The following is a 27,960-nucleotide window of genomic DNA, read 5'->3' as shown; positions in this document are numbered from 1 at the left end:
GTTCTTCGATGATATACTGGTGTTCGGTCGTACATGGGAAGAACATGTTTCTCACATCCGTCAGGTTCTAGAGCTGCTGCGCAAAGATCAATGGAAGGTCAAGAGATCTAAGTGTGAATTTGGTCAGCAGCAACTGTCTTACTTGGGCCACGTTATCAGTGCGCGGGGTGTGGCCACGGAGCCCAGCAAAATCCGTGTGGTGCAAGAGTGGGCGATTCCTCAAGACGCCAAGCAGGTCCGGCAATTCCTCGGACTCGCGGGCTATTATCGCCGCTTCATTCGAGGATTCGGCATCATCGCGAGACCCTTGTTCAATCTGCTCAAGAAAGGGACCCCATTTGTCTGGACCGATAACACTGCTCAAGCTTTCCAGCTACTCAAGCAACAACTTATCACAGCTCATGTGTTGGCATTGCCGGACTTCACCAAGACTTTCACAATTGAAACGGATGCATGCGACAAAGGGATAGGGGCAGTTTTGCAACAAGAGGGGCACCCAATTGCTTTCATGAGCAAAAGTCTTAGTCCACGGTACCAAGGCCTTTCCACTTACGAAAAGGAGTACCTCGCCATCGTGGTTGCCGTGGACCAGTGGCGGCCATATCTGCAACACAACGAGTTCGTCATCCACACTGACCAGAAGAGTCTGATACATCTTGAGGAACAACACTTGTCCACCCCATGGCAACAGCGTGCTTTCATCAAACTCTTGGGGCTGCATTACACCATCAGGTACAAGAAGGGGACTGATAACACAGCAGCAGACGCGTTATCGCGCGCGGACTCTTCAGAGATCCTCTCGGCCATCATTTCTTGCCAACCAACCTGGCTGGAAGATGTCGTGGTGAGATACAATTGTAACCCCCAGGCGCAGAAGCTGCTGGAACAACTGGCTATCAAAGAAGACTCCAAAGGCTATTTCACTTTGCAGAATGGTGTTATCCACTTCCGTGGGCACATTTGGCTCAGGGGCTCAACAACACTTCAACAGAAGATCATGGCAGCATTTCATGATAGTCCGCTGGGTGGGCACTCCGGCTTTCCGGCCACGTTTCGGCGCATTCGTCGTCTGTTTGCGTGGCCTAAAATGAAGACACACGTTCTGCATTACGTGCGTTGTTGCCCAGTCTGTCAGCAAGCAAAACCGGATAGAGCAGCGTCTCCAGGTTTACTCCAACCCCTTCCGATTCCGCGGCAACCTTGGGAGATGATCACGATGGACTTCATCGACGGACTCCCACAATCCGGTAAACACAACTGCATTTGGGTCATTGTCGACAAACGCACCAAGTTTGCCCGTTTTCTTCCTCTGGCACATCCCTACACTGCTGCCAAAGTCGCACTCCTCTACATGAACAACGTTTACAGGATCCACGGCTTCCTAACCTCGATCGTGTTAGATCGTGACCCTGTCTTCACAAGCCACTTCTGGCAGGAACTTTTCAAGTATGCGGGCACCGAGTTGAGATTGAGCATGGCAAATCATCCGCAAACGGATGGGCAAACTGAGCGAGTCACTCAATGTGTCGAAACTTATCTCCGTTGTTTCGTGCACGCCTGCCCAACCAGATGGAGCCACTGGATACCACTGGCGCAGTTTTGGTACAATACTTCACACCACTCCAGCATCGGGATGTCGCCATTCAAAGCTATGTTCGGGCATGAACCAAGGCATTGGGGGATCACCCCGACCAGTGAGTGCACCGTGCCAGCACTGCATTCTTGGCTGGACGAGCATGCCGTTATCCAAGATCTTTTGCAACAGCATTTGAACAAAGCGCAGCAGCACATGAAAGCGCAAGCAGACAAACGAAGATCTCCCCGTAGCTTCTCTGTGGGTGACTCAGTCTACCTCAAAATTCAACCTTACATTCAAACTTCAGTTGCCCGGCGCGCGAACCACAAGCTGGCGTTCAAGTATTATGGACCGTATCAGATCATCGCCAAGATCAATGAATCAGCCTACAAACTAGAGTTACCACCACAGGCTCAAGTGCATCCTGTTTTCCACGTCTCCCAACTACGCCACTACCTGCAGCCGGGTACGCTGTCTCACACTGAACTTCCTCACCCTACTGATGCCCCTGTGGTTCCAGTCACTATCCTTCAGCGACGTTGGCGCAAGAAGAATGGTGCCATGATTGAACAAGTTCGAGTCCGTTGGTCGGATGCATCAGCCCTGGAAGACACCTGGGAGGATCGAGTGGCTCTACAAGCCCGTTTTCCTGCAGAAGAGGCTTGGGGGCAAGCCTCGTCGCAAGGAGGAGGGGATGTCAGCGTCCCTACTCTGGCTAACCCTGCACCAGTCACTGACAGCAAGGACCCAGGCGGCAGCGACCCCATCGCTGCCTCTCGACCCACAAGGACCCCGAAGCCCAACCCAAACAACACTGGGCCGCAGTGGACTCGGTGAGCCAACCTCCCAACCGGCTACTTAAAGGCGCGTCACTCGGAGACTAGGGCATCTAGTGGATCACAATGGCAGCGGCACTGTTCTTCCTTCTCCCCCGATCCCCTCTCACCAATTCTTGTATCAGCTACTGTAATCACACTTAAGACTCGAATTCGTGAGTTTTGCAATAGATCGAGAGTTATATTAGGGTGACCCTAACACACTACGGGAGATATGTTTTGGTGATCCGCTAGCTAGTGCTTAACTCTATCAACACACCTTTGCTCCTCAATTGTAGATTTGCTAGAGATGCCCTTATTATACATCCAGTGGTATTGTCCTTGTCTTGGCAGACCGTTGACTGGCCCATGAGGCCATGAGTGCCCATGCCGCGTCACCGCGGTCACTTTAATTTAACTAATAATAATCAGATCTCCATCTCAGTTTCTTCTCTACCAAGTTCCTTAGGAGAAAGGCATGGACCAGAGTTCCCCGCAGCCTTGATCTGTCTCCATATATATTGTGATGCATCTCTACCATACTCATTCAATCGAATCAGTCATCCAACCATTCTTCCCCCAATCAAGAGAGACATGGTTCTTAGAGTGTTGATTAGTCCAGCTTTAGTGCAATGGAGCTTCCTGCTATGTGGCAGCCTGGGCTTTGTGCTTCTGTGGCAAGCTGCCAAGCTAATAGACCGGCTGTGGTGGCACCCGCGGCGGCTGGAGCGGGCACTGCGCGCCCAGGGTCTCTGCGGCACCTCGTACCGCTTCCTCGTCGGCGACGTCATTGACTATGAGCGGCGGAGCAAGGAGGCGCGCTCGAGGTCGATGCCGCTGTGCTGCCACAACATAGCCCCTCTCGTCGCGCCGCTGCTCCACGACATTATCCGGGAGCACGGCAAGGCGTGCATATCCTGGTTTGGTCCGTACCCCAAGGTGACCATCAGCGACCTTGAGCAGACCAAGGAGGTGATGTCCAACAAGTTCGGCCACTTCGAGAAGCTCAAGTTTCCGACACTGTCCAGGCTGCTCGCCGGAGGCGTGGCGACGTACGAGGGCGAGCAATGAGTTAAGCACAGGAGGATCCTCAACCCTGCATTCCATCTCGAGAAGATCAAGGTACGTACACTGCTCCTAATTTTTTATTGTTCCATGTGTAGTACTTCAATCAAATGCTGGCGAAATTATAAATTCAACGGAATCATGTGTACTTAATTTGCAGCTCATGATGCCAGCGTTTTCTACTTGCTGCCAAGAACTTGTGAGCAGATGGACGCAATCTCTTGGTTCTGATGGTACATATGAGGTGGATGTTTGTCCGGAGTTCCAAAGACTCACCGGAGATGTCATTTCTCGCACCGCGTTTGGCAGTAACTACGCTGAAGGTGCTAGGATTTTCCAGTTGCAGTCTGAGCAAACTGCACGCCTCCTGGCCAGGGTTAAGAAGATTATCATTTCCGGCTACTTGTGAGTACTCTTTACTACGTAATCATCCTTCCGGCTAATATTTGTGTCTACGGCATACTCTATCTGTTTTCTTTGTGTTATGGTACACGAGCTCAAGTTTCGAAATGCAAACTTTCTACCCCAAAACTATCATGCCAATATTTATCAAAAAAACATGGCCTAGCAAATCGGCTTACCTGAAATGAATTTTCAGGCGACTTGCGCATAGCCGGTTCTGATTAATAAACCAACATCAATCATAGGGATCATGTTGATCTTTAATACTTAAATAGCTAGCCCCTAGTAACATATTTGTTTCAACATACAAGCATGACACCTAAGCATGCAGCATGCATGAAAATGACCCACCTTAACAAGCAACCATTCAAATCAAAAGATCCACCTCAACATGGGAACATGCATGATAATTTACATTCTTTTATTCTATTTATATATAATAAATAGTTTACAACTATAGAGTAAAAGACACAATAAATCATATGTATTTTTAATTTTAGTTTATATATTACTACTTCAAATGTTCATGTCTCATAAAACTAAATATTATTGAAATACATTGCAAAACATTTCCACTACAACGTGTGGGGGCATTGTCTAGTTTAGACTAACACCAGACAACATGTTTTGTCAATTCGCGTTATATTATATTGTGCGTTATCATGAGATTTAGTAGCGCATAGACAGATTAATTAATAAAGTATAGTTAGTTTGTCCGTGCTAGTAGTAATTTGTTGGGGTGTCATTTTTCAGGTCCTTGCCAACCAAAAACAATAGAAGGATGAGCGAAATTAATAACGAAATTGAATCAATTCTGCTCAATCTAATCAGAACAAGAATGCAAGCTATGCAAGAAGGAGAAAATACCAAAAATGACTTGCTCGGTTTGATGCTTGAGTCCAACATGAGGGGCACAGATGAGAATGGCCAATGCATCTCAGGAATGACGATTGATGAGGTTGTGGAGGAATGCAAGTTGTTCTATTTTGCAGGAATAGAAACAACATCAATATTACTCACATGGACAATGGTCATACTAAGTATGCATCCCGAGTGGCAAGATCATGCAAGAGAGGAGGTCCTTGGCCTATTTGGAAAGAATAAAATTGACTACGAAGGCTTTGGCCGACTAAAAACGGTGAGTAGTGTTTTATTTACTTGATTCCATTGTTCTTATGAAATATATATTAGGAAGCATAATAAGTCGTTTAGTCTACAATGTAGGTGACCATGATTCTTTACGAGGTGCTCCGATTATACCCACCAGCTGTTGCTTTCATCCGGAAAACATACAAGGAAATGGAGATTGGAGGTATCACATTCCCTGCTGGTGTGCTCATCGAGCTTCCTGTGTTGTTAATGCACCATGACCCAGACATATGGGGAAGCGACGTGCATGAGTTCAAACCGGAGAGGTTCGCCGATGGGATATCGAAGGCATCCAATAATCCTTGTGCATTCCTACCATTTGGTTGGGGACCACGTATTTGCATTGGCCAACAGTTTGCAATGCTTGAGCCCAAGATTTCCTTGTGCATGATCCTTCAATGCTTTGAGTTCGAGCTTGCGCCATCATACACTCATGCTCTAGATAACACGAAAATGCTACGTCCTATGCATGGTGCGCAAATTAAGCTTAGGGCAATTTAATCGTCACATACGAAAGTATGCATGTTCACTATACAAAAGTATGCATGTTCACTATTTACCGTCATCTGTCTCACCATGTAATCAGGCATAAAATTATGACAAGGATGGGCCTTTTCATATGACCCTTCCATTTTATTCTCGTGGACAGAGACTGCCACATCTGACCTCTGTCACATGGTGCCACTTCATCTCAACTATTGTTTCAAGAATCTTAAAAATTAGTTGCACCAATCTTCCCTTTAATGCGGTGAGATCCAATGCTTTATTCTCAAAATAATAGGCTCTCTATAGAGGGCACCACTAGCCATCAGACTATAGACACTTTGCTTTTACCAGACTACTCGATGACCGTCGGATGAGGTGCATGGTGGCCGTCTGATCTATTAGTTAGGCCCGCGGGAGATTTGTTGACTTGGTTTATTAATTGATTGCTTCCTTACTTAACTGCATCCGCTTCGCTTGCCAGACTATCCCGCTAACCTCTCCCTACTCGTGTGATGCGAGCTTATCCAGAACGTGAAGCCCACACATGCAACTTGTGCGCTTGTTTTTTTTTTTGAGGGTCACTTGTGCGCTTGCTAACAAGACTTTGTCCGATATCTTTTGCTTCCTATTGATTGCATCGCATATTTGCATCGCAAATTTATTCAATCTAATATAAATTCATGTTTGATTTTAACACAAATTTGTGTTCATTATAATTGTTTATTTACTGCCAACTCTGTTTCCATGGACTAGAAAATTTGCTTCCATTGCAACTTAAGTTTGCTTCTATCGATAACAATTAAATTTATTTTCGCTGAGACATAAATTGTACATTGTTTCCAAACAAATGAAAGTTTGCTACCAAAGATAGGGGGATATTCTTCCATACAATAAAAGCCTAATACAGTTACAGCAACAAAAATTTATTTAGTTACAACAAAAAGTGTTACAAGGTCCATGTCTAAGATGGCTGGGAAGCAAGGTTATTGTTTTGGGTAGCAGCGAAATACTGCCAAATGAAAATTGACGCCAGTGCGATGGCAGAAAACAGCAAGGACAATGTTGCCAGCATGTAACCGCGATATCGTGATATCCTGGTCGGTTTGATGGTGCGGAAGCTGAAGCACACAAATTACGCCGAAAGCACATCCCCGGGGAGGGCCTTCATCACTATCTCCGCCCATGTCTCCAGCACCTCCTTTGCGCCTTCAAATCGGCGCCGCTCACATTGTGGGGATAGGTCAATCCAAGGCGTTTCAGAAACGAATGATGCATGATTGGCATCATGTGGCACAAAACATCTGTAGAAGCACACATGAGAAAACGAGATAAGGTATATATGAATCTATCGAAACAAAAATAATTGGCAGTGGAAGCATAGAAAAATGAAATAAGGCTTACACGAAGCAACAATTTGATCTACCAGAACATACATGATAGGTAGGGGAAGCATGGAAAACTAGGATAAAAAAAGCATTGCTATCGGAACATATGTGAAACGTAGAAGTAGAAGCCATAGCTTACACAGAGTCGTGATTTCATCAATCAAAACATACATGATAGGCAATGGAATCATATAAAATTGACATGAAGGAAAAAATCAAGAGTATAGGAAAATACTCAAAATTAGGAAGCACGGTTGACACAAACCAATGAATTGATCTGTCAGAACATACACTGAGTTGTGTTTCTATTGAAATGGTGTTGGCAATGATAACTATAGAAACACAAACAAAAAATAGATATGGGGACTATGGAAGCAAACTACCTAGACCAAATTGTTGGGTTTCGTAGTAATTTCAAAAAATTTCCTACGCACACGCAAGATCATGTGATGCATAGAAACGAGAGAGAAGAGTGTTGTCTACGTACCCACGCAGACCGACTGCGGAAGCGTTGACGCAACGTAGAGGAAGTAGTTGTACGTCTTCATGATCCAACCGATCAAGTACCGAAACTACGGCACCTCCGAGTTCGAGCACATGTTCAGCTCGATGAAGATCCCCGGACTCCGATCCAGCAAAGTGTCGGGGAAGAGTTCCGTCAGCACGACGGCGTGGTGACGATCTTGATGCACTACAGCAGCAGGGCTTCGCCTAAACTCCGCTACAGTATTATCGAGGAATATGGTGGCTGGGGGCACCGCACACGGCTAAGGAATAGATCACGTGGATCAACTTGTGTGTTCTAGGGTGCCTCTACCTCAGTATATAAAGGACTAGAGGAGGGGAGGCTGGCCGGCCATAGGAGGCGCGCCAGGAGAGTCCTACTCCCTCTGGGAGTAGGATTCCCCCCCCCCCATCCTAGTTGGAATAGGATTCGCGGAGGGGGAAAAGAGAAGGAGGGGGCCGGCCACCTCTCCTAGTCCTAATAGGACTAGGGGAAGGGGGAGGCGCACAGCCCATGTAGGGCTGCCTCTTCTCTTTTCCACTAAGGCCCATCATGGCCCATTTAGCTCCCGGGGGGTTCCGGTAACCTTCCCGGTACTCCGGTAAAATCCCGATTTCACCTGGAACACTTCCGATATCCAAACATAGGCTTCCAATATATCAATCTTTATGTCTCGACCATTTCGAGACTCCTCGTCATGTCCGTGATCACATCCGGGACTCCGAACAACCTTCGGTACATCAAAATGCCTAAACTCATAATATAACTGTCACCGTAACCTTAAGCGTGCGGACCCTACGGGTTCGAGAACAATGTAGACATGACCGAGACACGTCTCCGGTCAATAACCAATAGCGGGACCTGGATGCCCATATTGGCTCCTACATATTCTACGAAGATCTTTATCGTTCAGACCGCATAACAACATACGTTGTTCCCTTTGTCATCGGTATGTTACTTGCCCGAGATTCGATCATCGGTATTCCAATACCTAGTTCAATCTCGTTACCAGCAAGTCTCTTTACTCGTTCTGTAATACATCATCCCGCAACTAACTCATTTAGTTGCAATGCTTGCAAGGCTTAAGTGATGTGCATTACCGAGAAGGCCCAGAGATACCTCTCCGACAATCGGAGTGACAAATCCTAATCTCGAAATACGCCAACCCAACATGTACCTTTGGAGACACCTGTAATGCTCCTTTATAATCACCCAGTTACGTTGTGACGTTTGGTAGCACCCAAAGTGTTCCTCCGGCAAACAGGAATTGCATAATCTCATAGTCATAGGAACATGTATATGTCATGAAGAAAGCAATAGCAACATACTAAACGATCGGGTGCTAAGCTAATGGAATGGGTCATGTCAATCAGATCATTCAACTAATGATGTGACCTTGTTAATCAAATAACAACACTTTGTTCATGGTTAGGAAACATAACCATCTTTGATTAACGAGCTAGTCAAGTAGAGGCATACTAGTGACACCAAGTTTGTCTATGTATTCACACATGTATTATGTTTCCGGTTAATACAATTCTAGCATGAATAATAAACATTTATCATGATATAAGGAAATAAATAATAACTTTATTATTGCCTCTAGGGCATATTTGCTTCAGTCTCCCACTTGCACTAGAGTCAATAATCTAGATTACACAGTAATGATTCTAACACCCATGGAGCCTTGGTGCTGATCATGTTTTGCTCGTGGAAGAGGCTTAGTCAACGGGTATGCAACATTCAGATCCGTATGTATCTTGCAAATCTCTATGTCTCCCACCTGGACTAGATTCCGGATGGAATTGAAGCGTCTCTTGATGTGCTTGGTTCTCTTGTGAAATCTGGATTCCTTTGCCAAGGCAATTGCACCAGTATTGTCACAAAAGATTTTCATTGGACCCGATGCACTAGGTATGACACCTAGATCGGATATGAACTCCTTCATCCAGACTCCTTCATTTGCTGCTTCCGAAGCAGCTATGTACTCCGCTTCACATGTAGATCCCGCTACGACGCTTTGTTTAGAACTGCACCAACTGACAGCTCCACCGTTTAATGTAAATACGTATCCGGTTTGCGATTTAGAATCGTCCGGATCAGTGTCAAAGCTTGCATCAACGTAACCATTTACGATGAGCTCTTTGTCACCTCCATATACGAGAAGCATATCCTTAGTCCTTTTCAGGTATTTCAGGATGTTCTTGACCGCTGTCCAGTGATCCACTCCTGGATTACTTTGGTACCTCCCTGCTAGACTTATAGCAAGGCACACATCAGGTCTAGTACACAGCATTGCATACATGATAGATCCTATCGCTGATGCATAGGGAACATCTTTCATATTCTCTCTATCTTCTGCAGTGGTCGGGCATTGAGTCTTACTCAATTTCACACCTTGTAACACAGGTAAGAATCCTTTCTTTGCTTGATCCATTTTGAACTTCTTCAAAATTTTGTCAAGGTATGTTGTTTGTGAAAGTCCAATTAAGCGTCTTGATCTATCTCTATAGATCTTAATGCCTAATATGTAAGCAGCTTCACCGAGGTCTTTCATTGAAAAACTCTTATTCAAGTATCCCTTTATGCTATCCAGAAATTCTATATCATTTCCAATTAATAATATGTCATCCACATATAATATCAGAAATGCTACAGAGCTCCCACTCACTTTCTTGTAAATACAGGCTTCTCCAAAAGTCTGTATAAAACCAAATGCTTTGATCACACTATCAAAACGTTTATTCCAACTCCGAGAAGCTTGCACCAGTCCATAAATGGATCGCTGGAGCTTGCACACTTTGTTAGCTCCCTTTTGGATCGACAAAACCTTCTAGTTGTATCATATACAACTCTTCTTCCAGAAATCCATTCAGGAATGCAGTTTTGACATCCATCTGCCAAATTTCATAATCATAAAATGCGGCAATTGCTAACATGATTCGGACAGACTTAAGCATCGCTACGGGTGAGAAGGTCTCATCGTAGTCAATCCCTTGAACTTGCCGAAAAGCTTTTGCGACAAGTCGAGCTTCGTAGACAGTAATATTACCGTCAGCGTCAGTCTTCTTCTTGAAGATTCATTTATTCTCAATTGCTTGCCGATCATTGGGCAGGTCAACCAAAGTCCATACTTTGTTCTCATACATGGATCCCATCTCAGATTTCATGGCTTCAAGCCATTTTTCGGAATCTGGGCTCACCATCGCTTCTTCATAGTTCGTAGGTTCACCATGATCTAGCATCATGACTTCCAGAACGGGATTACCGTACCACTCTGGTGCGGATCTTACTCTGGTCGATCTACGAGGTTCAGTAGTATCTTGTTCTGAAGTTTCATGATCATCATCATTAGCTTCCTCACTAACTGGTGTAGGTGTCACAGAAACAGTTTTTTGTGATGTACTACTTTCCAATAAGGGAGCAGGTACATTTACCTCGTCAAGTTCTACTTTCCTCCCACTCACTTCTTTCGAGAGAAACTCCTTCTCTAGAAAGTTTCTGAATTTAGCAACAAAAGTCTTGCCTTCAGATCTGTGATAGAAGGTGTATCCAATAGTTTCCTTTGGATATCCTATGAAGACACATTTCTCCGATTTGGGTTCGAGCTTATCAGGTTGAAGCTTTTTCACATAAGCATCGCAGCCCCAAACTTTCAGAAACGACAACTTTGGTTTCTTGCCAAACCACAGTTCATAAGGCGTCGTCTCAACGGATTTTGATGGTGCCCTATTTAACGTGAATGCGGCCGTCTCTAGAGCGTATCCCCAAAACGATAGCGGTAAATCAGTAAGAGACATCATAGATCACACCATATCTAGTAAAGTATGATTACGACGTTCGGACACACCATTACGCTGAGGTGTTCCGGGTGGCGTGAGTTGCGAAACTATTCTACAATTTTTCAAATGTACACCAAACTCGTAACTCAAATATTCTCCTCCACGATCAGATCGTAGAAATTTTATTTTCTTGTTACGATGATTTTCAACTTCACTCTGAAACTCCTTGAACTTTTCAAATGTTTCAGACTTATGTTTCATTAAGTAGATATACCCATATCTGCTTAAATCATCTGTGAAGGTGAGAAAATAACGATATCCGCCACGAGCCTCAATATTCATCGGACCACATACATCTGTATGTATGATTTCCAACAAATCTATTGCTCTCTCCATAGTACCGGAGAACGGTGTTTTAGTCATCTTTCCCATGAGGCACGGTTCGCAAGTACCAAGTGATTCATAATGAAGTGGTTCCAAAAGTCCATCAGTATGGAGTTTCTTCATGCGCTTTACACCGATATGACCTAAACGGCAGTGCCACAAATAAGTTGCACTCTCATTATCAACTCTGCGTCTTTTGGCTTCAACATTATGAATATGTGTATTACTACTATCGAGATTCAATAAGAATAGACCACTCTTCAAGGGTGCATGACCATAAAAGATATTACTCATATAAATAGAACAACCATTATTCTCTGATTTAAATGAATAACCGTCTCGCATCAAACAAGATCCAGATATAATGTTCATGCTTAACGCTGGCACCAAATAACAATTATTTAGGTCTAATACTAATCCCGAAGGTAGATGTAGAGGTAGCGTGCCGACTGCGATCACATCGACCTTGGAACCGTTTCCCACGCGCATCATCACCTCGTCCTTAACCAATCTTCGCTTGATCCGTAGTCCCTGTTTCGAGTTGCAAATATTAGCAACAGAACCAGTATCAAATACCCAGGTGCTACTGCGAGCATTAGTAAGGTACACATCAATAACATGTATATCACATATACCTTTGTTCACCTTGCCATCCTTCTTATCCGCCAAATACTTGGGGCAGTTCCGCTTCCAGTGACCAGTCTGCTTGCAATAGAAGCACTCAGTTTCAGGCTTAGGTCCAGGTTTGGGTTTCTTCTCTTGAGTAGCAACTTGCTTGCCGTTCTTTTTGAAGTTCCCCTTTTTCTTCCCTTTGCCCTTTTTCTTGAAACTAGTGGTCTTGTTGACCATCAACACTTGATGCTCCTTCTTGATTTCTACCTCGGCAGCTTTCAGCATTGCGAAGAGCTCGGGAATAGTCTTGTTCATCCCTTGCATATTATAGTTCATCACGAAGCTCTTGTAGCTTGGTGGCAGTGATTGAAGAATTCTGTCAATGACGCAATCATCTGGAAGATTAACTCCCAATTGAATCAAGTGATTATTATACCCAGACATTTTGAGTATATGCTCACTGACAGAACTGTTCTCCTCCATCTTGCAGCTATAGAACTTATTGGAGACTTCATATCTCTCAATCCGGGCATTTGCTTGAAATATTAACTTCAACTCCTGGAACATCTCATATGCTCCATGACGTTCAAAACATCGTTGAAGTCCCGATTCTAAGCCGTAAAGCATGGCACACTGAACTATCGAGTAGTCATCAGCTTTGCTCTGCCAGACGTTCATAACATCCGGCGTTGCTCCTGCAGCAGGCCTGGCACCCAGCGGTGCTTCCAGGACGTAATTCTTCTGTGCAGCAATGAGGATAATCCTCAAGTTACGGACCCAGTCCGTGTAATTTCTACCATCATCTTTCAACTTTGCTTTCTCAAGGAACGCATTAAAATTCAACGGAACAACAGCACGAGCCATCTATCTACAACCAAACATAAACAAGCAAGATACTAATCAGGTACTAAGTTTCATGATAAATTTAAGTTCAGTTAATCAAATTAATTAAAGAACTCCCACTTAGATAGACATCCCTCTAATCCTCTAAGTGATTACGTGATCCAAATCAACTAAACCATAACCGATCATCACGTGAGATGGAGTAGTTTTCAATGGTGAACATCGTTATGTTACTCATATCTACTATATGATTCACGCTCGACCTTTCGGTCTCCGTGTTCCGAGGCCATATCTGTATATGCTTGGCTCGTCAAGTATAACCTGAGTATTCCGCATGTGCAACTGTTTTGCACCCGTTGTATTTGAACGTAGAACCTATCACACCCGATCATCACGTGGTGTCTCAGCACGAAGAACTTTCACAACGGTGCATACTCAGGGAGAACACTTCTTGATAATTTAGTGAGAGATCATCTTATAATGCTACCGTCAATCAAAGCAAGATAAGATGCATAAAAGGATAAACATCACATGCAATCAATATAAGTGATATGATATGGCCATCATCATCTCGTGCTTGTGATCTCCATCTCCGAAGCACCGTCGTGATCACCATCATCACCGGCGTGACACCTTGATCTCCATCGTAGCATCATTGTCGTCTCGCCAAGTTTATGCTTCTACGACTATCGCTACCGCTTAGTGATAAAAGTAAAGCATTACATCGCGATTGCATTGCATACAATAAAACGACAACCATATGGCTCCTGCCAGTTGCCGATAACTCGGTTACAAAACATGATCATCTCATACAATAAAATTCAGCATCATGCCTTGACCATATCACATCACAACATGCCCTGCAAAAACAAGTTAGACGTCCTCTACTTTGTTGTTGCAAGTTTTACGTGGCTGCTATGGGCTTAAGCAAGAACCAATCTCACCTACGCATCAAAACCACAACGATAGTTTGTCAAATAGACTCCGTTTTAACCTTCGCAAGGACCGGGCGTAGCCACACTTGGTTCAACTAAAGTTGGAGAGACTGTCGCCCGCAAGCCACCTATGTGCAAAGCACGTCGGGGGAACCGGTCTCGCGTAAGCGTACGCGTAATGTTGGTCCGGGTCGTCTCGTCCAACAATGCCGCCGAACCAAAGTATGACATGCTGGTAGGCAGTATGACTTATATCGCCCACAACTCACTTGTGTTCTACTCGTGCATATAACATCAACATAAATAACCTAGGCTCGGATGCCACTGTTGGGTTTCGTAGTAATTTCAAAAAAATTCCTACGCACACGCAAGATCATGTGATGCATAGCAACGAGAGAGGAGAGTGTTGTCTACGTACCCACGCAGACCGACTGCGGAAGCGTTGATGCAACGTAGAGGAAGTAGTTGTACGTCTTCACGATCCAACCGATCAAGTACCGAAACTACGGCACCTCCGAGTTCGAGCACACGTTCAGCTCGATGACGATCCCCGGACTCCGATCCAGCAAAGTGTCGGGGAAGAGTTCCGTCAGCACGACGGCGTGGTGACGATCTTGATGCACTACAGCAGCAGGGCTTCGCCTAAACTCCGCTACAGTATTATCGAGGAATATGGTGGCTGGGGGCACCGCACACGGCTAAGGAATAGATCACGTGGATCAACTTGTGTGTTCTAGGGTGCCTCTACCTCAGTATATAAAGGACTAGAGGAGGGGAGGCTGGCCGGCCATAGGAGGCGCGCCAGGAGAGTCCTACTCCCTCTGGGAGTAGGATTCCCCCCCCCCCAATCCTAGTTGGAATAGGATTCGCGGAGGGGGAAAAGAGAAGGAGGGGGCCGGCCACCTCTCCTAGTCCTAATAGGACTAGGGGAAGGGGGAGGCGCGCAGCCCATGTAGGGCTGCCTCTTCTCTTTTCCACTAAGGCCCATCATGGCCCATTTAGCTCCCGGGGGGTTCCGGTAACCTTCCCGGTACTCCGGTAAAATCCCGATTTCATCCGGAACACTTCCGATATCCAAACATAGGCTTCCAATATATCAATCTTTATGTCTCGACCATTTCGAGACTCCTCGTCATGTCCATGATCACATCCGGGACTCCGAACAACCTTCGGTACATCAAAATGCCTAAACTCATAATATAACTGTCATCGTAACCTTAAGCGTGCGGACCCTACGGGTTCGAGAACAATGTAGACATGACCGAGACATGTCTCCGGTCAATAACCAATAGCGGGACCTGGATGCCCATATTGGCTCCTACATATTCTACGAAGATCTTTATCGGTCAGACCGCATAACAACATACGTTGTTCCCTTTGTCATCGGTATGTTACTTGCCCGAGATTCGATCGTCGGTATTCCAATACCTAGTTCAATCTCGTTACCAGCAAGTCTCTTTACTCGTTCTGTAATACATCATCCCGCAACTAACTCATTTAGTTGCAATGCTTGCAAGGCTTAAGTGATGTGCATTACCGAGAGGGCCCAGAGATACCTCTCCGACAATCGGAGTGACAAATCCTAATCTCGAAATACGCCAACCCAACATGTACCTTTGGAGACACCTGTAATGCTCCTTTATAATCACCCAGTTACGTTGTGACGTTTGGTAGCACCCAAAGTGTTCCTCCGGCAAACGGGAGTTGCATAATCTCATAGTCATAGGAACATGTATATGTCATGAATAAAGCAATAGCAACATACTAAACGATCGGGTGCTAAGCTAATGGAATGGGTCATGTCAATCAGATCATTCAACTAATGATGTGACCTCGTTAATCAAATAACAACACTTTGTTCATGGTTAGGAAACATAACCATCTTTGATTAACGAGCTAGTCAAGTAGAGGCATACTAGTGACACCAAGTTTGTCTATGTATTCACACATGTATTATGTTTCCGGTTAATACAATTCTAGCATGAATAATAAACATTTATCATGATATAAGGAAATAAATAATAACTTTATTATTGCCTCTAGGGCATATTTCCTTCACAAATAATAATACATAATATAATATGGGGCAAGGAATATTAAAATAGTGATAACAATGACAGCAACAACTTTTGTAAAAAAGGAGGAAATATGGAAGCATTCTATCTAAAACTAAGAGGAGCATATGAAGTATAATTTGGAAGCCCCATCAGTATGAAGCATCAAGTATGGAAGCATTCTATGTAAACTAGAGGAGCATATGAAATACAATTTGGAAGCCCCATCATTATGAAGCATGAAAATATGCTATCTCAATCTGAGTCATCTTAATTTGAAGCATAGAAAATTGAATACATGAATTAACTAAGATTGCCACCAACATGGGGATGCATGTGTCACCTACATACCAAATTCACAAAAATATTGGTTGAACTATGGATGCTAACTTTGTAAACTAAAGAAGCATATGTGGTATTATTTCAGAAGGTCCATTAGTAGGAAGCTTGAAAAGAGCGATATCTCAACACAAGTCATCTTAATAGGAAGCATATTTGTCACGTTCATGTAAATTTCACAAATATTTCATTTATGATTTGGTGATCCAGTACACAAAGGACAGAACAAAATCGGACCCAATAAAAAGGAATTGCTCAAGATGTGCACACAAGGATATGAATTGATACTCAGAACATAAAACAAGAAAAAAAATCAACAAGTATTGGATCAACATGAGAGAGGACTCAATACCTAGATCATACGAGGACAGTGCCTTAGGGGGGATGGAGACGACTCTACAGTGGTCGACATGTGGTGGCTTCGTTTCCCAACCGAGACGGCCCTCCGGCGTGGTGGACTGGAGGTACCGGGCCCAAAGCTGGCGAAGATGACCAGGAGGACAAGGGGATTGTGAGCTTGTCTGTGCCAAATCGTGGATAATGACAGCCACAATCACAAGATGATACGACACACCATCGTGGATAAGAATGTAGGAAGCATGAAAAATAGCAAATAAAGATGCATGTATTGTGCCGGCAACATACTAACTGAAAGAATTGCAAGTAAATATCAGGATGGCATGGAAGCATTTTTCTAAAGGATCGTAGAAAATGAGTATACAATGTAGAAGCACAAAAATATGAGTCGTAGGCACAGAAGCATTTTTCTAAACTACCGTAGCAAAACGAGAACAATGTAGAAGCACAAAGCTATGCAGCTGGCTATTAGTGCAAAGGATGCACTATTAGTGTCTGGTGGAAGCATTAAATTTTGAAAAATGTAACAAAAACAATATGCCGCTAACTATGGTCCATGGATGCATATTTTTGGAAGCACTTTATACAGGAAGCAACGAAACAATGTTTTCCTCAACATATTTCACCATCATTCGAAGCACTGCATATTGAAAACTAATTAACTAAGGAATAGCCACGAATGCCTGCCTACATATGTATGGTTTATCTAATTATCTAAAAAGCTCGACTTGCAAAAGGATTGATAATAAAGGATCTAAAACATCACCGAACAATACTAGGCAGCCAATGAACATACAAACCCAGTGAGTACTTGGCTGTAGATGAAATATAAATAAAATCAAACATTTACAGAAATTACTAATGGAATCATCAAAAAGGAGCTGGTAGATGCAGTACAATACCTTCGTTTTCAAGATGGGGTGGGGTGGGATTTTCCAATCCACATCAGGTTCTCCGACCGGCCGGTGCTACTCCGGCAACCAATTCAGCCGATGGAGCGGGGTTGGCCGGTGGGGTGACCATCCTGCTCGGCGACAAAGAGAGTATGAGGCTGTCCGAGGCGGAGGTGGGGTGGAGGGGAGCGATCTGGCCGAGGTGGGTGGAGGGCGGAGGCTAGCGCGTCTCTCGATTGATTGGAACGAGAGGGATTAGGGATAGGATTTTGGGCGGGGGTTGCGGCAGCGTGGTTAGCGTCTGCTGCTGTTTTTTTTCTTTAATAGAAAGCACAATTTATGAGGCGTTAGATTTCAGATGAATCGACGGCTTTGGATTGGTTTGACGCTGGATTTCTGCCAGACTATAGATAGGAAGCGTTTCCCCTCTATAGAAAACCAAAGCGTGAACAAATATCAATTTTTAATTTAATTATTACTGCTATGATTCAGAATTGATGTTTTTTCATGTATGATTACATTATGAAAGAAGTATGTTTTTTGGTCCCCGCAACTACTGTCAACCACTAGTGGAATTGCCGCAATTGTCGAGTTCCCAGGGAACTCAGCAAAGCCCAGAAAAAACTCGGCATTGTGTTTGCCAAGTTTCATTCTCGGCAAACAGCACTCGGCGCTGGACAAGGATCAGCAATCATTATTAACTTTGCCGAGTTTCTATTATCGGGCACTCACCAAACATTTAAAAATCCATTGCCAAGTTTCAAAAATGAGAAGTCGGCAAAGTACCATGTTAGGTGAAACGATCATTAATGGCGGCACCACGTGGCTCGCAACCTTTGCCGAGCGTGGAACTTGGCAGTCCAATGACGACTAGGGGTAAGATGTGTGGCACATTTTCTGTTGAGTTCCCTTTTGCTGAAACTCGTCAAACCTTTGCCGGCTGTAAAACTCGGCAGACCTTCGGCAAATATAGGCGGGCCACGTGTCATATGTGTTTGCTTAGTCTTTTCTTTGTCGAGCTCCGCACTCGGCAAAGCCAGCCTGGTGATGCTAGTTGATGAGTTGATTTTGTCTTGCACCTAGAGTATATCCTGGTGCTAAAACCCCTCGCATCATGTACGACCGATAATTCTATGGGGTAAACATTCTTGGTTCGGTTGCCTCGGAAAAAAATATTAATGACAAGTTTTTTGCTAAGTACACATGAAGACACAAAAAAAGTTAATGAGTGATATTATGTTCATCCCCTATTTTACAAAAAAAAGTCTCACAAAAAATTATTTATTTAGAATAAATAGCAAGCGGAGCCAAACTCCTAAACCTTGAAAAACTTTAAATCCTCTAGCTGAAAGGTGGCCAGTTGGAAGATGTTCATCCTCATCGATGAAGACAACGGAGCTACGCCGCCCGTTGTTTTCCATGGAGAAAGGCAGTCGATGGACGACCTCCACATCAGTGGAGCTACGCCACCCCATGATTTTCTCGGACAATGATGGTAGATGGGAGGTCTTCTTTGATTCGTCGATGAATTTTTTGGTCAAAGCGAGGCCAATCCCATGCACTAGGACGATCTCGTGAAGGAGGAATCCGATGAGGAGGAGCTTGCGCTCTGCATGGCCATCCAGTGCTCGCGCGTGAACACTGACGAGAGCCCGAGCTCCCTCGCATTCGCAACAAGCTCCTTCATGTCCCGACGGCCAAATGTTGACCGTGCCCGCCCTTCTAGCTCCATGACGCTCTATATCTGGAGCAGGGTCTCCCCTTCCCCTTCGACTTCAGCACCGCTCAGGCAGTGGGAGGCGCTCGTGCCCGCGACTCCCGTGCGGATGCGCATACCGAAGTCAGAGGCGAAGGCGGACCCGCACGAGCCGCAGCGAGCGGCGGCCATGGGGGAGCCCGGCTCTTCTCGCCACTGGACGAGCTCAGTTCCCGTCGACCCCGGAGGAGGCGCTCCTTCGCGAGGTGATGCGGAGGTCACTGACCACGGTGGAGTCTAATACGCGTGCCTCCAGTGCAAGAACACAAAGGCGCTCCACCTTAGTCTCGAGGCATCCCTCCTCCACCACCTCTCTGGCTATGATTTTGCATCGGAGAGCGGCACCGCCTCGAACGACGACGATGAGCCTCCCGCCGCCGACGTGTAAACGAAGGAGATGGACCGTCGCGCCACCGGCTGCAAGGGCAGGGCCCAACCAACTATCTCGACCTTTTTGGATGAACTTTTTGGATGCTTTTAGAACCCAACCAGTGTTACCATAAAATGTCGGCCGGAGGAGATGCGTCCAGGAGTATAGGACAAGAATTCTTACGCAAGTGCTTCGGTCATGGCAAACCCTAAACGGCGCCTTAAGTGCCCCTTATCGCCTACTTCCTTCGATCTGAATGGGCTGACCTGTCTACCTGTTTTCCTGTCCTTAAGCAAGGAAGAAATTGGGGTCATCGTGAATCGAAGCAGCGACCTCTTCCATCGAGGTTCTTTGCACTGACCATCGTGCCACCCAACCTCATGTGACAAATACATCTTTCTCATCCTTTTCTTCCCCTACTTTCCTTTTTCCTTTTTCTGTTTCTTGGTTCAATGAACTTTTTAAAAAAAATCATGAACTTTTTTAAGCAAAATCGTTGGTCTTTTTTCTTAAATTTTGATGGACTTTTTCAATGCCGATGGCTTTTTTTCAAATTGGATGAACCTTTTCAAATCCGATGAACTTTTTTTCAAATTCGATGAACTATTTTTTAATTCGATGAACTTTTTTGATAATTGATGAACTTTTTTGAATTTGCGAACTCTTTTTCAAATTTATGATTTTTTAAAAGTTTTTAGTGAACTTTTTTGTAAAAGCTACTAGTCAACTACTTTGTCAGTAGTGCATGGTCAGCGTCCTTTTTTTAGAAGCGTCGACTGGCGGCTGGGATCACCCCGCAAAAAAAATTGCGACTGGGATCGAGCAACGAGCTACCCAAGCGAGCGAGGAGGAGCAACGATCGAGCAATCGTGCTTTAATGGGCTGGCCTAATCACCTTCTGCGTGTGCGCCGGAACCGGGAATCGGCGCTAAAGGCATCGATTAGGACCTCCCTTCGGTCATCTCGCCTGGCTCGGGGGGCTTCCTGGACGTAACGCCTGGCTGCAAGATAGCCCAGCTTGTACACCATCGTTTCAGCGAAATCATGAGATAATTGCATTTATAGTCCTCGTACTCGTAGGCGGCATCCAACTCAGTCCTAAAACTTGTGTATTGCTTCAATACGATCCTGGTACATGAAATTACGTGATCAATACGGTCCCTGAGGTTGAACGCCAGTCCTGACTCTACACGTCACATACACATCTTGTATTTCTGTAATGGAGGCCACATTCATATGCAGCCCATATGTCAGTGGGCTGAAAAAATTGAAAAAAAAACACACACCATCGTTTCAGCGAAATCACGAGATAATTGCATCTATAGTCCTCGTACTCGTAGGCGGCATCCAACTCAGTCCTGAAACTTGCGTATTGCTTCAATACGATACTGGTACATGAAATTACGTGATCAATACGGTCCCTGTGGTTGAAACGCCAGTCCTGACTTTACACGTCACATACACATCTTGTATTTCTGTAGTGGAGGCCACATTCATATGCAACCCATATGTCAGTGAAATCACGAGATAATTGCATCTATAGTCCTCGTACTCGTAGGCGGCATCCAACTCAGTCCTGAAACTTATGTATTGCTTCAATACGATACTGGTACATGAAATTACGTGATCAATACGGTCCCTGTGGTTGAAACGCCAGTCCTGACTTTACACGTCACATACACATCTTGTATTTCTGTAGTGGAGGCCACATTCATATGCAGCCCATATGTCAGTGAAATCACGAGATAATTGCATCTATAGTCCTCGTACTCGTAGGCGGCATCCAACTCAGTCCTGAAACTTATGTATTGCTTCAATACGATCCTGGTACATGAAATTACGTGATCAATACGGTCCCTGTGGTTAAAACGCCAGTCCTGACTTTACACGTCACATACACATCTTGTATTTCTGTAGTGGAGGCCACATTCATATGCAGCCCATATGTCAGTGGGCTGAAAAAATTGAAAAAAAACACACACACAAGGGGGATTCGAACCCAGAAGCTCTACCCAACCACTGCCAGAGTGGGCCAACAGGCCGACTGCGTGATCTTGTTAAACATGGGGATGCACTACATATTAAAAGCATATCAGTGTCTCTTTAAAAATATACGTGAATTTTAAAATATTCATGAGTATTTTAGAAAGCAAAAACGTTCATCGATTCAGAAAATGTTCATGATTAAAAAGTAAAACGTTGTGTCTACAACAAATGTCCGTGATATTTTTTAAAATATTCAAAACAATATTTAAAAATGTTCACTGAAAAATGTATTGATGAATTCAAAAATGTTCGTCACAAAAAAATGTTACTCAATTTAAAAACTGTTTCACGTATTTCAAAAATATTTGCCTATGCAAAAAAAACTTGTTGACGAGTTCCAAAAAACATGTACGCAGTTTCCAAAAATATTCGTTAATTCAAAAAATATTCACTAACTTGGAAAAGTTCACGAATTTAGAAAATGTCCGCAACTTCAAAAATATGGTGAACATTTTGGGAGTGCATCTCCTCACATACATATAGTTAGTGCAACTTAGAAAATTCCAAAAAATAATGTTCGCAACTTAGAAAATTTTCACAACTTGTACAAAAGACTAAATATATAGGGAGTGCACGCACGCACGCACGCACGCACACACACACACACGCACACGCGCACACACACACACACACACACACACACACTTGGTATTGAATTTTTTATGTTCCTTGATTCAAAAAATGCTCATGATTCCAAAGTAAAAGTTTGTGTACACAAAAATTGTCCTTGAATTTATGAAAATATTCAAGAAAATGCATCATGTTTAGAAAAATATATTTCCTAAATTTTGAAAAAATGTTCACTGATTGAAAAAAATGATGAATTCAGAAATTTTTCATCACAAACATAATGTTTCTGAATTTCAAAAGTTATTCACAAATTAAAAAAAATGTTCGCCTATGCAAAAAAATACTTGTTGACGAGTTCAAATAAATAGGTACGCCATTTCAAAAAGTATTGACGAATTTGTAAAAAAAACATGAATTAAGAAAATTTTCGCAACTTCAAAAATAAGGTAAACATTTTTTCAATTCTAAAATCAAGTTTTAAATTCGAAAAATGTTCAGCACAATTTTTTAAAATGTTGACCGATTTGAAAAAAAAATCATGTATTAAAAAACAGTCGCAATTAAAAAAATTCTGTATGCAGTGGGCTCAGTGGGGTACGCACCAGGTTGCTCGCGCCAAATGTTTTCTTTAGGGTTTGCTCGCACCCTATTCATGTTCATATTCATAAATAGGTGACTGGCAAAAAAATGAACATGAACAAAAAAAACAGAACACGCAGAAGACAGCTGGGCCATAGCTATAAAACAAAATAAACAGGCCCGTACAGCCCAAAAAGGACTGTGAATACCTAATTATATTTCTTTTCACTCAGAAAAACTAAATAGATTTTTTATAAGGAGGAATGCATATAAGTGCGTGCATCTCCTCAAATATCACGCGTACACGCTTGGTCTGGTGGCTACCGCTCGTTTCGTGGCCCACATGTTTCTGGTTCGAACCACAGCCTCACACGCATTTTTCTTTTTATTTCTCAATATCCCACTGAATATGGGTCCAACCTAACGGGCGGGCCAGTCTGACATGGCATATGGTGAAATACACAGTACGTATGCAACACGTAGAGCCAAGACTGGCATTTCAACCTCAGGGACCGTATTGATCACGTATTTTCATGTATCGGGACCGTATTGAAGCAATACGTAAGTTCCATGACTGAGTTGGACGTCTCCAGCGAGTACAAGAACTATAGTTGCAATTATCTCGCGAAATCACTAATTAAGAAGTACTCGTTGCAAAGAACACTCCACTTTTCAAGGTTACAAAAGTGGCGTATATACAGCGCGTCATTTGTCGCAATATAGGAGTTTTCCTTTTTTCGTAGATCCGTTTATTCAAAACGTTTTATCTTTTAAACCATGCATTCAAATCTTAAACCGTTTTCGCTATTGGATTCCTCGCGTCGAGATCTTTAAAATTAGATCTCATGTTGATAGGCTTTGACGAACTTTTTTTTCACGAAAAAACCGAACCGGAAGCATGGTTTTTTTCCCTTTTCGAAAGAGGCATGCCCGTGCCTCTCGCGAAATCACACCCGTGCCTCTCGTGGAAGCAAAACCATGACTCTCGTGGAAGGAAAAAAAACAGAAAACGCGTTTTTTTCCGTTTCCGAGAGGCACGGTCGTGACTCTCGCGAAAGCACAATCGTGCCTCTCGCAGAAGCAAAACCATGACTCTCGCGAAAAAAAACAGAAAACACGTATTTTTCCCCTTTCTGAGAGGCGCGGCCGTGACTCTCGCGAAAGCACAATCGTGCCTTTCGCGGAAGCAAAATCGTGACTCGCGAAAAAAAAACAGAAAACGCGTTTTGTTTTTCCCTTTCCGAGAGGCACGACCGTGACTCTCGCGAAAGCACAACCGTGCCTCTCGCGGAAGCAAAACCGTGACTCTCGCGAAAGAAAACAAACAGAAAACGCGTTTTTTTTTCGTTTCCGAAAGGCACGGCCGTGACTCTCGCTAAAGCACAACCGTGCCTCTCGCGAAAAAAAACCGTAACTTTCGCGAAAGAAAAAAAAACGTGTTTTTCATGCAAAAAAAATCGAAATTTTTTTGATCGAAAAGCTAAGGAAGACTAGGAGAAAACCAAAACGTAGAAAAAAACGGAAAAAAGCCAAAAACGCGTGGAAAAAAATCCGAAGAAAGTGTCCAAAGCGCGACACGTGGCGAATGGCTGAGAGTGCGCCAAATGACGCTGATCGTTGCGAGGCTCTCAAAGGAGTGCTCGTTAACTAGTTGCTCCCTTGTTTCAGTTGGTGACATCAAAATAGCGGGCCCGCCGGTCCTAGGGCCCAAGAAAGAAAAAAGTTTAAACAAATCTTGAACTTGTAGACCAAAACTAAATTGAACCCTGGACTTGTAATTCCCAAAATCAGCATACCTAACCATTTGATGCGGTCTATTTTAAACTTTGAGGGTGTTTAGCCAGTATTTGCGATGTGGTAGGCCAAATCCTAGGATCATTGACTAGATGGCTGGACATCAGAACGAATCGGGCTGGCCCAGTTGTGTAGTTGCACGCACGCTCACTCTGCTCTGATTTTTCATTGTTTTCTCAATTTATTTTGTTTTTCCATTTTCCTTGTTTTTAATTTATGTAATGATAATAAAAAATTAATTTTTTTGTAATGACAATAAACATTTTTTAAACTACACAAAGCCACTTGTCTTCTATAACGAGCGACGAAAAATTACTCGGCGGCTAAAAATACTAGCCAACCGGCCCCACCCTGCTGGTACATGGGCCTTTTTTCATTTTTATTTTGTTTTTCCTTTCCTTTTCTTTTTTTTTGGTTCTTTGTTTTTCATTTTCGTAATGATAACATCTTAAAGATTTTTGTAATGACAATAAACATTTTTTAACTAAACAAAGCCATTTGTCTTCTATAAGGAGCGCTGAAAAAAAGAGCTAGGCGATTAAAAAAAATACTCTCTCCCACAGAAAATACTAGTCGAAGAAATGGATGTATCTAGATGTATTTTAGTTCTAAAATTCTGGACAAAGGGAGTATTAGCCAACCGGACCCGCCCAGCCGGTCCATGGGCCCAAGAAAGAAACATCAGTGCTGGACAGTACTCGACCTCGGGGTCTCACACTAGCAGTGCCCACATCTATCCACTCGCCTTGAAGGATGCCCGTATTGATAGATAGCACGACGCCTATAAGAAGGTAAGAACAAACAAGAGCGTTCATATACGTAAAAAAATTCAAAAAATTCTAAACATTTCTTCAAAAAGGGTGAACAATTTTAAATCTAGAGTATATTTTTAATGCAAATAGTTTACAAAATAAAAAAATGAAAATGTTACACTATTTTTGAAAATCCAAATATTTTTCGAACATCTTTTGACATCTGTGAACAATTTATGAAAATTTGGACATTAAGTGCAAACCGAATTTGAAAATTCCAAACACTTTTTGGAAACCAGGAAACATTTTTTAATTTTTTATAAAAAATAGTAACCATAGACATTTTTTAAACATCTATTTTTTTGAAAAGAGCAAACATATTTTTAGATGCCCGAACATTTGGAATTTATGAACAAGATTTTAAAAACCGAACATGTTTTGAAACTTTGTACAAAAAATTTTCTGGATTAAAAAATTGTTCCCATTTTTTTTAAATGTTGATGTTTCAGAAAGTGTTCACTTTTCAAAATTCACTGAGTTTCCAAAAAATGTTCTATTTTTCTCAAAAGGTGTTTGTACTTTAAAAAATGTTTGGGGATTTCAAAAATTGTTCACAGTTTCAAAATGTATTAGCCCTTAACAGATGTATTCAAATATTGATGTTGTGGCCGTCAAAAATTGTTTACATTTTCAAAAAAAATGCTCTTAAAACATGTTTTCAAAAAATATCCAGCTTTCTCATTATATATAATTATAACAGTCATTTGGAGTCATTTGGTCCTGTGGCTAGTAGGTGGAGTTCAGCAGCGCTAAGTTCGCAAGTTCGATTCGCCGTAGTGTTTTTTTTTTGTTATTTTTACGTCGCACGTTTAAAAAGGGGGGAAAACTCACTTCGTGTTTGATGGGCCGGCTCAGTTGCATCTGCAGCCAACTATCCCAGGATTTGACCTACCATACCGACTATTCATATTTGGGAACGCCCTCAAGGGTCGAAACGGACAGGGATCATGAGTATTTGGTGTGCTGATTTTCAGGATTACAAGTTTAGGGTTCTCTTTCACTTTTGTCTACAAGTTCAATGTTTCTTTTTTGTGTTTGCTAGCTAGCTTGTTGCCTTTGCTTACCTAGTATATTAGCTTGCGCCACTAAAGGTAAATCTTCCATTTGTATTCAAACCATGCTGGAGTCATCCCTAGAAAGAGCGACATCTTTCGAGTAAATATTTGCTGCGCTATCTTATTCGTCTGGCAGCTGAAGAAGGCGGATTTCCAATTCCTTGAAGACAAGGTGGCGAGCAAATTGGTTGCATATGAGGGGCAGAACATTATCACCATTGGGCGCACAACTTTAGTAAAATCTGTCATCTCCTCACTTGCGGTCTACTTCATCACCTCCTTGGTTGTCCCTCCGTCCATCTTGCAAAATGTGAACAAGCTAGAGCGTGTTTTCCTGTGGTCCGGAACGGATAAGACCACAGAAGCAAAGTGCAAGGTAAATTGGAATATAGTGTGCCGCCCTACGGAGTACGGTGGCCTTGGAGTTCTCAACACCGCCAAGTTTGCTTGCGCCTTGCGGCTGAGATGGCATTGGTTTGAATGGACGGAACCAAATAAGATGTGGGTTGGTTTGGGCAACCCTTGCGACGAGGCGGACATATCTTTCTTCTATGCCTCAACCACCATCTTTGTGGGGAATGGGGCCAAAACGCCCTTTTGGGAATCCCGTGGCTGCATAGAGCCAAACCAAAAGATGTTGCTCCCCTAATTTTTGAGGCCTTCATAAAGAAAAATTGAAAGGTGCGAGAGGCCCTAAAAAACAATGCTTGAATTCTCAAGAACACCCCCCCCCCCCCCCACACACACACACACGACCGTCTCCATCGAGCACATCCGGCAATTCTTCACCCTTTGGATGCTCTTGCACAACTTCCATCTTGATGAGCTTTTCAAGGATTCCATTATATGGAAGCACACGACCGATGGCCGCTACTCCGCCGCCTCCGCGTATCAAGCACAATTCCTCGGGCTAGTTCTCTCCCCCTTGGAGCACATGATTTGGAAGGCTTGGGCGCCTCCAAAGGCAAGGTTCTTCGCATGGTTGGCGACCCAAGATAGAATCTGGACGGCGGATAGGCTCGCCAAGCGGGGTTGGCTGAACTATGGTCTTTGCCCTCTTTGTAAAAGAGAGCAAGAAAGCGGCTCTCATCTTTTCTTCAAGTGTCGTTACACCATCCGCCTTTGGAAGATGGTCATTGAGAAATTTCAGCTTATGCACTTGGACACCTCTTCATGGCATTTGGAGGCTTCCGTCAAGAGTTGGTGGGAATATTTGACTGGCACAGGAGTTCCTCACAGAAAGGCGATAGCCTCAATGACTATGCTCATCTCGTGGACAATCTAGAACGAAAGGAATGCACGAATCTTCCGGCACAAGTGTGCTCCGCCAGCTATTTTGCTCGCTTCCATTATCAATGAGGCAAAGCTTTGGGTCGCTGCCTGGGCAAAGAAATTA

At 43.5% G+C, this 27,960-nt stretch overlaps 1 protein-coding gene and 1 pseudogene across 1 annotated transcript; both read left to right on the top strand.

The window, feature by feature from the left end:
• Positions 1 to 2,959: 2,959 nt before the first annotated feature.
• On the top strand, positions 2,960 to 3,507 carry LOC125528093 (cytochrome P450 CYP72A616 pseudogene; annotated as a pseudogene).
• A 93-nt stretch (positions 3,508 to 3,600) lies between these two features.
• On the top strand, positions 3,601 to 5,589 carry LOC125548395 (cytochrome P450 CYP72A616-like). Its single transcript, XM_087516798.1, has 3 exons — positions 3,601 to 3,861; positions 4,612 to 4,996; positions 5,083 to 5,589. The coding sequence occupies exons 1-3, from the start codon at positions 3,620 to 3,622 to the stop codon at positions 5,506 to 5,508; spliced, it is 1,053 nt and encodes a 350-aa protein (XP_087372924.1). The 5' UTR covers positions 3,601 to 3,619; the 3' UTR covers positions 5,509 to 5,589.
• The last annotated feature ends 22,371 nt before the right edge of the window (positions 5,590 to 27,960 follow it).

The sequence above is a fragment of the Triticum urartu genome, chromosome 3A (genome assembly GCF_056163025.1).
Source record: "Triticum urartu cultivar PI428250 chromosome 3A, HENAU_Tu73, whole genome shotgun sequence".
Classification (NCBI taxonomy): Eukaryota; Viridiplantae; Streptophyta; class Magnoliopsida; order Poales; family Poaceae; genus Triticum; species Triticum urartu.
The sequence above is the reverse complement of the archived record's forward strand: the minus strand, read 5'-3'. Positions and strand labels throughout refer to the sequence as shown.

Bases quoted from the DNA above. Each gene is read 5' to 3' on its own strand.
- LOC125548395 (XM_087516798.1), top strand. From the start codon at position 3,620: ATGATGCCAGCGTTTTCTACTTGCTGCCAAGAACTTGTGAGCAGATGG. The intron at 3,862-4,611 runs GTGAGTACTCTT...GTCATTTTTCAG, and splicing joins ATTATCATTTCCGGCTACTT to GTCCTTGCCAACCAAAAACA. The intron at 4,997-5,082 runs GTGAGTAGTGTT...TCTACAATGTAG, and splicing joins GCTTTGGCCGACTAAAAACG to GTGACCATGATTCTTTACGA.